The 11734-nt window shown below is 37.8% G+C and overlaps 2 protein-coding genes across 2 annotated transcripts; both read left to right on the forward strand.

The window, feature by feature from the left end:
* The first annotated feature begins 5574 nt into the window (after window positions 1-5574).
* Window positions 5575-7893, forward strand: LOC117387157 (retinol dehydrogenase 13-like). Its single transcript, XM_033984584.2, has 7 exons — window positions 5575-5753; window positions 5951-6069; window positions 6197-6352; window positions 6434-6538; window positions 6631-6843; window positions 6948-7049; window positions 7443-7893. The coding sequence occupies exons 1-7, from the start codon at window positions 5689-5691 to the stop codon at window positions 7766-7768; spliced, it is 1086 nt and encodes a 361-aa protein (XP_033840475.1). The 5' UTR covers window positions 5575-5688; the 3' UTR covers window positions 7769-7893.
* A 1092-nt stretch (window positions 7894-8985) lies between these two features.
* decr2 (2,4-dienoyl CoA reductase 2, peroxisomal) lies at window positions 8986-11416 on the forward strand. Its single transcript, XM_033984585.2, has 10 exons — window positions 8986-9073; window positions 9354-9460; window positions 9525-9593; window positions 9856-9907; window positions 9975-10110; window positions 10175-10299; window positions 10465-10558; window positions 10649-10753; window positions 10823-11011; window positions 11196-11416. The coding sequence occupies exons 2-10, from the start codon at window positions 9360-9362 to the stop codon at window positions 11246-11248; spliced, it is 924 nt and encodes a 307-aa protein (XP_033840476.1). The 5' UTR covers window positions 8986-9073; window positions 9354-9359; the 3' UTR covers window positions 11249-11416.
* The last annotated feature ends 318 nt before the right edge of the window (window positions 11417-11734 follow it).

Genomic DNA, 11734 nt, shown 5'->3' on the forward strand with positions numbered 1-11734 from the left:
GGGCCACGGTCCTCTTGTGACGGAACCTCCTGTGTTCACTTTGTATTTGTTTCCGGTCATGCATATTCTGCTGGTGAGTCCCAGATTCCTTTTTGCTGCTTCGATTTGCGCCCGGACTCTGGTTGGTCGTAGCTGTCCCTGCACTGGGTTGGACAGGCACCTCCATCAGTCCCAGGACTTCCACCTGAAGGGGCGTGCCCATTAAAACAGCCTGTCTGCTGCTGGCTCAGGACGGCTGAATCATTCTGTTGTCAGCTTGCCTTAACTTTGTCTCGTGTTACTCTTTAAATTGTTACATGGCTAGCTGCAGGGACATGTGTTTTGTTCGGACACTTTATTATTATTCTAAATTTTATAAAGCTTAAAAATATTTTGTAATTAGTTAGAGTCCAATTCAGTTAAGCTTAAATTGTTTATTATTTTTTCTAATATTTGTTAATTAATCCTAAAATATTATTTAAAATCTGTGGAAAATATTTGACCAAATTTGGGACATTTTTGTTTGTGTTATTATTTTTATCATATATTCTTTGTCAGTTAATACAATTACACTTTTTAGTTAACCTTAACATCTGGTTCTCCTCTGTAGCTTCTCATAATGGAGAAGATGATTTTAAGATTATTCACAATTATTGATAATCAAATCATAACCAAACAGACTTAACCAACCATTTAAATTCTTAATTCACTTTAATTCAGATTACCGTTGCTTTAGTATGTGAACATCTTCATTAGACCTATATCAAACTCTCTGAATGATCTAGTTAAGCATCATCTGTAATTAAATCGGCCAACTGGACCCTGTTGTATTCTCAGATCACACTGTAAGATGCCATCTACATTAGGTAGTGCGTTAGCTTAGTCTTGACTGAAGAAGAGCAGAAAGCACAGGTGAGCTTGAACAAAGGCCAGGTGAGGGGAGGGCAGAGAGCAGGTTTCACATTTCTCATCAACTGGTAAAAAAATAAAAATAAATAATAATAAATCAAATAAACTTGCCTTAAACAGCCAGATAAAACATTTTTGGTGTATATTGAAGTAAAATGACATTTGCATCCAAATTGTCATGTTTATATATATTTTTTATTTCTTATATTATAACCATATAATCTTGACATATATTTGACAACAGTGAGGATAGAAGTAGAATTTAGTTACATGTTAATGGTTAGTCTCACAGCACAAACTCATTAAATCCAGATACCAACCTTTTATCAAAGTTTTTATAACAATCTGTGCTCTACTGCTGATACTTTCCAACCACACCTCACCAGCTGAGGTTAGAAACACTCACATGTGTCGTTAACACATTTCTCTATGTTTAGCTTTTGCTTTATAAATAAATGATATGACGCCAAAGCTGTAGGTTCATCCTCGTCTGAGAGATCATCTTCTGAAAATAGAGAGGTGAGGTGTGGAGGGTGACTCATACCCACACCTCAGAATGAACCTAAGACGGCGCCCCCTACCTCCCGCTGGTCCATGTTTGTCTGACACTGCAGCTGTGAATCTACCACTGTGCACTGAGCTTTGATTATAATGAAACACGTGTGACTGCTTTTATTCCATTCATTAAGTCAGTTCTCAGTGTTAAGTGTTTTACTCAATGTTAAGACTACTCTCTTTTCATGGGGAAATGTTGTAAAATGAGTGGAACTTGTAATTAGTTTAAGAAATGTTATGAGAAGAAACATTACATTATTATTATTATTACACCATTCTTCTAGTAAGTGACCTGCGTCATGAAATGAATGATACAGTAAATTTGACATAAACAGGCAGATAACACAGCACTGCACATTTTTTTGAGTATAGATTAAACTGAAATGTATTTTTTCTTATAACATTCTCACGACTATTTATTTTTTTAGATTATCAATTAACCAAATAATCTCAACATGTCTACAGGAAATCTTCATGATCATTTGTGTTCTGAATATCAATTAGCTAAAAATGGTAAATCTAATATAATCCCCTTATTGACCTTAAACTAACACATTTTTGTTAAAAAAGTATTTAAGTGTTTTGTAGGTCCTCATTAAAGGCGTACTACGTATCTTTTCAGTTGGAGGGTCAGCCACCTGCTTGTCATGAAGACTGCTTTGCTTAGAATGTTCCACAGTGTGTTATTAGACTTACCTTTTGTCGTAACAGGTGAGTGTAGCGGACCAAAGGATGCAGACTCGGGGCAGATTTACAGTATTTATTGTGAAAATAGGACAAAGTACCAACAGAAGGTGAACCGGAGGTGAGCAGGTGAGCAGGAACACAGGAACACAGGAACCAGTAGACCGAACGGGCGTAGGGCAGAGCAGGCAGGAGACATCCAGGGCCGGGAACGCAGGAACAGACAGGAATGCAGTGACACGACGGGAACAAGTGAGGATGACAAAACACAGCACAGACAGGGTGAGGACATGCAGACGATCACACACCGAGTGTCTTCCCCCATCTCCTTTTATCCACGGCAGCTGTGGTGATTAGCCAGATGGGGAGCAGGTGTGCGTGGGAGGAGCCGAGAGCTCCGCCCAGCTCCAGGTACAAGCAGGTGAGGGAGGGGGAAGAGCACACAGGGAGGAAAACCAGGAGCGGACAGTGCGGATCATGACACCTTTCTTGTGGTTAATAAATCAGATACACAAGTTTAAAAACAAGTATTCTTACTGTCAGTGGGCTTGCCTTAACACAGAGCTGACCTATAACTTAGCCTGATGTTTCCTGTTTGTCTCTGAATAGTTTATATGGTATAGTGATAGTTATTAGTTTAATGCCATACTTTGAAACATTCTCGGCAAAGCAATGTTATCTCTATGAAGACAAGCAAGTGACGGACCCTCCAGCAGAAAACTTATGTAGTGCACTTTTTAAATGAATCTACCAAAAGCATGTGTTTGTATTCACCAGCAGTACAGGCCCTGGAGACATGTAGCATAGATCATTACTTCCACTGTGGGGATATAACCTAAAACAACACAGGCCGGGTCACAGACAGAGTTATCCACAAAGAAATGTCAACAAGGACTGAGCTGGAGCTATTCTTGGTACACTTGTGCAGAGAATGAACATTATTAGCCAGAAGTAGTGATGAAGATAGGTCAAGAAAGTTAGTAGAAACGCACATTCAGTATAGTACATTTACTTGCAGAGGGTTGCCAAAGATCAGTAACCAGATATTCACTGATATAAAACAAAAAAAAAACCCAACAAAACAAGATGAAGACAAAACATAATCTTCTCTAATTGCTATATAATGGTCTTCATATACATCTCAACTAGTATAAGACCATAATAATAAAATAAAAAGCTCAATTTAATGTGCGATTAATGTGCGATCTAAAAATATGGGTATCAAAATCTGTATCAAGTGAAGTCTTTTCCTCGGAATTGAAAATTTTGAAATTTTTGCATTATCACCTAAAGCGACGCTAGTTTCATTTGTTTAAGATACTTGCACCATGGCTTTGTGCTTTGATAGTCAACTTACAAGAGTTTTTTTTACAGTGCAGCCCTCAAATTCCATTACAAAATAACAGATAGTATATGAAAACAAGATGACACAAAAAACAACATTAATTTGGCTATGACATTGTTGGGGATATTTTGAGCCACTAAATGAATTAAAATGTATTTGTGAATCTCCTTTAAACTGTGTTAAGAGCCAAACAACAACCTGCCTCATTAAAGACATTACCAGCGCAGATACAGGGCGCAGTGGACACTTCTCTTTAATTATCTAATTGTATATCCAGGCAATTAAGGCTCTTGTGCTCACTCCTCACCGTGCTTCTCACTTTAAATACATCATTAAAATTAATCTGAGCTTTGCACAAAGGGCCTGAGTGCCGTGTATTGTGGCAAGCAATAACAAGAAAGATTTGAGATCAGTTTTGTCCAACACATTTAATAAGTTCAAATTGTATAATTGCTATTTTGTTATGTAACAGTTTGATTTTGCATTAGCAATCAATAGGGAATTTATTACAGTAGCAGAAAGCATTTGCTTACTTTAAACAACAACAAGGTTAAAAGTTTTTATTGACCTTTGCAGCTATTAATACATTTACTTTGTGACCAACAATGCATTCAATATTAATAACATTACACAGACAACAGTTTGGAAAACTAAAAACATTTGAAGACTACAGCGCCCTTTGCATATCGATTATGTGAGCTTTTCCTGTCAAGGGTTTGTTTTTGTTTTTTGCTTATCTTTTACATTAGACACAAATGTGGAAAATAATGCCAGCCTGTCCTGAGTTAGTCCTGTAATATAAACCACAGCATATGCTTCTTGAATACACAGTACACAAAATGCATTATTGCATGTGATTAAGTATTAAATGACTCTATGTGGCTTTCATAGCACTCTGAAATAATTACAATATGTTCTGGTTTTATGTGCATGCTGGTTATGCAACACTGTGATTAAATATTGTCCTATTACATAAGGATTTCTTGAAACAGCCTGCCTAGCACTATAAAGTAGTGGCCAAATGGAAATAGTTTAAATGTGGGTCTGAGTAAAAAAGTGGAAGTGCTGCTTTAGAGTACCGGGTCTAAACTCCAGTGCCAGACACAATCAGTGGCTCTAAAATCTGAGTTGCCATAGCAGCCGGATGAAAAGCAGCCTGCCGCAGCGGACAGTGTGGCTCGGTGACATATTGGGATCATGTGAAACCTTGTCCGTGATAAATGATTATAGTGTAAAAGAAGGCACGAGTATAAATCTTCTTTCATTGAAATATAGTAATCTATTGCTCTGGGTGAAAATGATGCTGATTCAACAAGACACAGGAAAGTTTGCTCAGCAGAACTAACAAATACATGTGGGTATTAAAGGCTTTTGTGAATTACAAGTAAAAAAAAAAACACACTGCATAATTGGGCATTTTGGGAAGCTCTCTAACTTTATTTATCTATGTATTTATTTGTTTTTATCAAATCATCTACCACAAGCACATGTCACTTGTAAGTTTGTTGCCTTAACTAAAATAATTAAAAGGGGATCTTACAGTTCTCAGTACTATGAGTAAAGAGAACAGCCACAACTCTAAACTTCCCTCAGGCTGTCCCAGTTTTGCACTTTTAATGTGTCACCTCAAGTTTTCCACCTTTTAAAGACTGACCCTGTTTCTATACTGTTCTGTAATTTGTCTTCTAGCTGAATTTATTTCAGAACTTAATGCCCTAACTGCTGCATATTTGCTCTAATATCCCAAATTAGTCAACTGGCTGGACTTCCTTTGCATATTCCAGGAAATGGCTATGGTTACACCTATACAACAACAAACTGAAGTTTTATCATTTTGAAATCTTTGTTTTTTTTTCTTCTTAGACCTGTGTATTTATCGCTCATTTTAATTGACTTGGCCTGACTTGGTGTAAATATATAGGCTAAATATATAGGCTACATAAATATCATAAATGTCACAATACTATGATACATATAAATGAGAGGTGTTTATGTAAAACAAAGAACCAGGGATAATGAACATTTCGAGGTTAACTACATTTCCCATAATGCTTCGCTATGGGACTCCGCGTGGTTGGTCAAAATAGTCGATGACGTAATAACTATGCGCCTATAACCTTGTATTGGTTTGGTAAAACAGCACAAGAAAATATGCAAAGCTGCTTTAAACATTTTTAAACTTTATAAAGTCTTCTTCCGTACTATTTCTTCCCATCATGAGTAAATACATTCTGCCAGTTTCTGTTTTTGGAACCGTTTTTGGTTGTGCTGTATTGCTGAAGTGAGTATCCACTGGTTTTATTCTTATACATGATATGCCTACACACTGCAAACTACAGTACAATAAACGAGCTAAAAGAGCTTTACATTTAAACAGTATTAACCTCAAAATCCTATTGGTATCTTAAAGTATCTGCACGATTTCTCTGGCTTTATATGAACTTTTCTTTTATTACCCACTTTTTCTGTTCTCTGTAGAAACCATGTGACAGGTGGCCGATGTAAGAGTAAAGCTACCATCCATGGCAAGACTGTGGTGATAACAGGAGCCAACACAGGCATTGGGAAAGAGACAGCCCGAGAGCTCGCTAAGAGAGGTGTGGAAACATGTCTAGCAGCATGAAAAATCCTGCAAATGTGATATGAGTTGGTGGACACGACCGTTATGTAATTTGTTATTAAGCAGTCAATAAAAAACTGCCTCTACTCCTTCCGTATCCTCAGGAGGTCGTATTATTATGGGATGTCGAGATCTGGAGAAGTGCGAGGCAGCTGCAAAGGAGATTCGAGGGAAAACACTGAATCCTCATGTTTACTCCTGCAGGCTTGATCTGGCCTCTCTTAAGTCCATCCGTCAGTTTGCAGAACGAATTAAAAAAGGTTAAGCAAAACATTCCTTTGTGACTGTCAAATTTGAGTAAGTTGTGATCAATCAAAATAATTTCAAAATATATATTATAGAAGAGAGCCGTGTGGATATTCTGATAAACAATGCGGGAGTAATGCGATGTCCAGCTTGGAAGACAGAAGATGGCTTTGACATGCAGTTTGGGGTAAATCATCTAGGTAAAAAGTATAATAAATCTATGCTTATTGATATACGTAACTATAATCTCTGCCTAATTTTCCTGGGAATATCCTCCTTAATTCCTCTGCAGGCCACTTCTTGTTGACAAATCTTCTGTTGGATAAGTTGAAAGAATCCGCCCCCAGCCGAGTGATCAACCTGACCTCGCTCGCCCACATCCTTGGAAAGATTGACTTTGAGGACTTGAACTGGGAGAACAAGAAGTTTGATACCAAGCAGGCGTACTGTCAGAGTAAGCTTGCCAATGTTCTGTTCACCAGAGAGCTGGCCAAGCGATTACAAGGCAAGTCTAGTGGCTGCTGCCATTTTACGTAGGCATTGTGTGGGACTAGAGAATATGCAGTTGGATATAATTTTGTAACAATGTACTTTGTGTTGCTGTTACAGGCACAGGAGTAACAGTGAATGCTGTCCACCCAGGCGTTGTTGCCACTGAGCTTGGGCGACACACAGGTCTCCACCAATCACAGTTCTCCAGCTCAGTGCTTAGTAAGTATTTCTTGCAAACAAGAAAGTAGTTTGATCCCTGGTGTATACTGTTGTGTCCCTAAGCAATACAATGCCTCCATTTGGTCTTGATGTGTATTAAGTGTGATTGTGGTGGACAAAATCGGTATAGACAAAAACATCTTATTAATTATGCTACATGTTAAGAATGATTATATTTAGCTTTCAGTGTGTGGATGTAGTCATCATTGATGCTTTGTTACCTTACATTTTTAATACTAAAACTCTGTGGTGTTCAAAAAAATCCTTGATTTTCCTCTTCAGTGTTACTGTATGTTTGCTGTGTAGTCACCCTTTTTACTTTAATGATGCGCAATCATTTGGAAAAATATTTGAGAGAGATGTGAAACTTGAAAGTCTTATTTCTTCCTATAGGTCCTTTTTTTACTCTTTTGGTGAAAAGCCCTGAGCTGGGGGCACAGCCCAGTGTCTTCCTGGCAGTGTCTGAGGAGATGGAAGGTGTAACTGGACAGTACTATGATGTGATGACAGAGAAGGAGCCAGCGCCTCTAGCCCTGGATGATGAGGTCGCTCTGAGGTTATGGGAAGTCAGCAGTAGACTGGTGGGCCTGAAAGAGGACAGACAGAGCCAGTCAGAGCCAGCAGGATCAAAACAGAGCAATGCTGTAGAGACACACAAGCCGAGCCCACAGACTTCCCCTACTGCAGCTGCCTCAGCATCTGCATTGGAAAAACACTGAACATACGGAGTCACCACCCCACCCAGCCTATTAATAATTTGTATACTGTATATAAGATAATGTATTTTAAAAAGCAATGAAGCATAAATGTCTACTTCAATATCCAATGTGTGACACACAATTGCAGCTAAAAATTAAACTCTGAAATGATGTTGATGGATGTATCAACCAAGTTTTTTTTTCTGCCCAAATAACGTCCATTGATTCTCTTGCTACTTTTCCTCAACTGTGCACGGACAAGATACTCAACTCTCGCACAAATAGCGCCCCCTGGACGCACACTAGCACAACACAGAATCGAAGTAATCCAAATATGAGATTTACAATGCATGTTATATAGCCAACACACATCTTATTATTATCTATATTTAATAATAATATCTAAAATAATTAACAATCTTCAGTAGCATAAAACAAATATTTTTGTGGAATGATTAAACATTCTCTTGGATGTTTAAACGAGAACTGATTAGTGGAACATGTTCTTAATGGCAACTGTAAGTGCACACGTGGTTGGTATTTTATTGGTTTATTCATTCTAATGCACACTTTTATGCGCACTCTAGTTCTCATATTACCCCATGATGCTGAGTATTTATTAAATTAGAAAGCACTCACGTATTTCTGGTGTTTTGTTCTCAGGATTACAGCTCTCAGACAGCTATCAGCAAATGCCCACAGTGCCTGCTTTTGACTATATGACCTTGTACATTTTAACATAGGCTAATTTACGATAGCCTAAATCATTGCTGCATGTACTATATTTAAAAAATAATAATAATAATGAAAATCTATTTTAGCCTTCTTTTCATTCCTTTTCTGGTGAATCATATTTTAGCTTTGGCTTTAGCTCTTCCTATTTGGTTTAGACGTACTTTCAATGTAATGATATCGAATGGTAGTAAACATTCTGGATCAATGGATCCTAGTGCAGGCTCAGACAGTCTGGCAACGACCCTGAAACTCTACCCCTCATCGTTCAATCACGTCTGATTTTGGAAGAGGAGACCCTCTCTGGTGCCTCTGCATATGAGAGGCGGATTACATTACATCAGAATATCGCACACATAATCAAACAAGCATTTAATCAATACAAATTTGACTCAGTGTCGGGGAATATGACTTAAAGCAAATAAAATATACCCCGATGTTTTATTGTATGTAGTGGTTTGCGCTCTTGAATGCGCCTGTCTCAGTCCGGACTACATTTCCCACAATGCATCTCGGAGACCGTCGAAAATCTTGTCCGAAGTCCAACAAGTTCCTTTGGAAAAGTGGATAAACGGTGCACGCACTTTGGCTTGGGTAAGAATGAAGTTGAACGATGTATAGAATAGTATTTACTTTTAGTATTTACCACCATAGAGTAAAGTGTCATGGCGCATAGGCGACTATAACCAGTCGGAGAAAGGCTAACGTCAGAATGCTGCACTGAAACATACTACAGTTGTAACTGTGTATTTCTTACTTTGGCAAAAGATAAAGATTGCAAATGTTAAACGTTATTTACACATATACACTCAAGTTAAAATACAAAAAAGCATTTTAATATTTTTTTTCTGTAACTTTCTCATGATGTAAGCAGCGAAGCATGGCAACCACACAAGAAAATAAAGAGCTGCTACCCGAAGATGTTGGCACGGATGACTGCCTGACCTCCTACACACACATTTACAGTCCTGATCTGCTCAAGTAACTACACCTAAAATATTTAAAATGTAATATTATAGAGTTGATTGTTGTATGCATTTTTCAGGGACCAGCTTGCTTTTATCACGGGTGGTGGATCTGGAATTGGACTCAGAATTGCTGAAATATTTATGAGGTAAGATATAAACAATACTTGAAATAACATGAATGTGTGATGAGTAAATTATAATTTACAGAATACATAACAAGAGTTGGTTATAGTGCAACGTGTTGTGTACTTCAGACTTTCTTATCTTTGGTTCCACTGATGACTTTTTTGCAGTGTTTGTTCAAGTTGCATATTGTAGGGATTCATTTTTTGTTTTAGATTAATACTCACATAAGTAATTGCATAATCTAGCTCATATTTAGTATTTTTTATGTTGTGTTTCTGGTAGACATGGCTGTGATACAGTTATTGCTAGCCGGAATCTGGACAAATTAAAAGAGGTAAAGTAAATGTAATTCATAAAAAATTAATTTTGTGTAGATTTATATATTGTGTATGCCCTCCTAGGCTGCTCAAAAGCTGTCTGCTGCTACTGGACGGCGCTGCCTCCCTCTGTGTCTTGATGTAAGGAAACCTGAGAGCATCACGGCTGCAGTAGACGAGACACTCAAAGAGTTTGGCCGAATAGACATCCTCATTAACAGTATGCGACTGTTTACTACATACAAAATTGTCATGGCGTCTATACTCATTTGATATATTGGTAGATGCTGCTGGAAACTTCCTTTGTCCTGCAACATCACTGTCCTTCAATGCCTTCAAAACTGTGCTGGAGATTGACACCATGGGCACATTCAACACCAGCAAAGTGGTTTATGAGAAGTGGTTCAAGGTATATTTTTCTTAAACTACACAAATATTATCTGTAAAACAACAACTTTTGAGCTGTACACATGTTTTTAACAGAACTTGTAATGGTTACATTTTTGCAGCCATTTCCAGCTGCACTCTTATTTGCTGATATATTGGGCTTGTATTTTGTATTGGTTTTCTACAGGATCATGGAGGCAATATTGTCAATATTTCTGCTACTCTTGGCTACAGAGGACAGGCACTCCAGGTGCATGCTGGCTCTGCCAAGGCTGCAAATGGTCATGATGTTTTTTTTGTCCAAGAAGATTTTTTACTTGCGTCAATTGTTTTACTAAAGCACTAATTGTATTTACATGCATTTTTAACAGATGCAATGACAAAACATCTGGCTGTGGAGTGGGGTCCAAGTGGAGTCAGAGTGAATGCTGTAGCTCCTGGTCCTATCTCTGGCACAGAGGGCTTCCGTAGACTTGGTAAATATTAGTTATCATCTTTTATTTAATTATAGAATAAAGCGTTAGTCATTTATGTGTCCATCCAAGGTGGACCAAGAGGTGAATCTGCTGGTGCTTTCCAATCTATTCCCCTTCAGCGTGCAGGCAACAAGACTGAGATGGCCCACTGCACTCTGTTCCTGGCCAGCCGTGCTTCTTCTTATGTGACAGGAGCTATTGTGGTTGCAGATGGTGGCGCATGGCTCTCTTCACCCAATGACTTTGCCATGCTTCTCGGTATGGCCTCACAATCTGCTAAACTCTAAACATGGATTGTCTTGTTCTCTGTTGTGATACAGGAGATTTATAACAAAAATTAGCCTATTCATGTGCAATTTCCATAATGTAATTGTAATATCATTTTAATAAAGAGTAATACAGCAACTCATAGTAATCTTTTTTATTTTTCATTGTCTTTCAGGTTATTGGTCATCTGAAAAAGAACAAAGACCAGTCAAATCTGAAAAGAAATAGTTTACTAATTTGAATATACAGTTTATGTTATGTACCTTATTTCTTGACTTTAGAGGTGCTTTTTTTGCTGAAGACATGAAACACCACATCAACACACTACCAAAAAGTTTAATGTTTATGAAATTATAATTTCTACAGCATTGTTAAACATTATTGTAATTTTGACATTGCATGTGTAATAAATATTTTACTGTTTGACCTCGTTTTGTTTGTGGTTTTGTTTCGACCTTTATGCAGACTGTACTCAAGCATTATTATCTTCTGTCAGCAGAGGGAGCTAACAGGCTAAATATTTAATTGTAATTGGCTATTGACTATTCACGGCACAGCAGCAGTGATTTCTTTATGGTTATATCATTTGCACTATTATTTCTCAGAAGGCTGTGAGCAGAATGTACAAGAAAGGCTGCATGGTGATTGTGCAGGACCCCGTGGTCTCTGAACCTGAATAAGCTTACCTTTGACCTTGTGCTAGAATAAAGTCTA

The sequence above is a fragment of the Periophthalmus magnuspinnatus genome, chromosome 19 (assembly GCF_009829125.3).
Source record: "Periophthalmus magnuspinnatus isolate fPerMag1 chromosome 19, fPerMag1.2.pri, whole genome shotgun sequence".
NCBI lineage: Eukaryota > Metazoa > Chordata > Actinopteri > Gobiiformes > Gobiidae > Periophthalmus > Periophthalmus magnuspinnatus.

Excerpts from the sequence above, each read along its gene's own strand:
- LOC117387157 (XM_033984584.2), top strand. The coding sequence starts at position 5,689 with ATGAGTAAATACATTCTGCCAGTTTCTGTTTTTGGAACCGTTTTTGGT. Across the intron at positions 5,754-5,950 it reads GGTTGTGCTGTATTGCTGAA|AAACCATGTGACAGGTGGCC; the intron begins GTGAGTATCCAC and ends TGTTCTCTGTAG. Across the intron at positions 6,539-6,630 it reads GTTTGGGGTAAATCATCTAG|GCCACTTCTTGTTGACAAAT; the intron begins GTAAAAAGTATA and ends ATTCCTCTGCAG.
- decr2 (XM_033984585.2), top strand. The coding sequence starts at position 9,360 with ATGGCAACCACACAAGAAAATAAAGAGCTGCTACCCGAAGATGTTGGC. Across the intron at positions 9,908-9,974 it reads ATCTGGACAAATTAAAAGAG|GCTGCTCAAAAGCTGTCTGC; the intron begins GTAAAGTAAATG and ends ATGCCCTCCTAG. Across the intron at positions 10,300-10,464 it reads TTTATGAGAAGTGGTTCAAG|GATCATGGAGGCAATATTGT; the intron begins GTATATTTTTCT and ends GGTTTTCTACAG.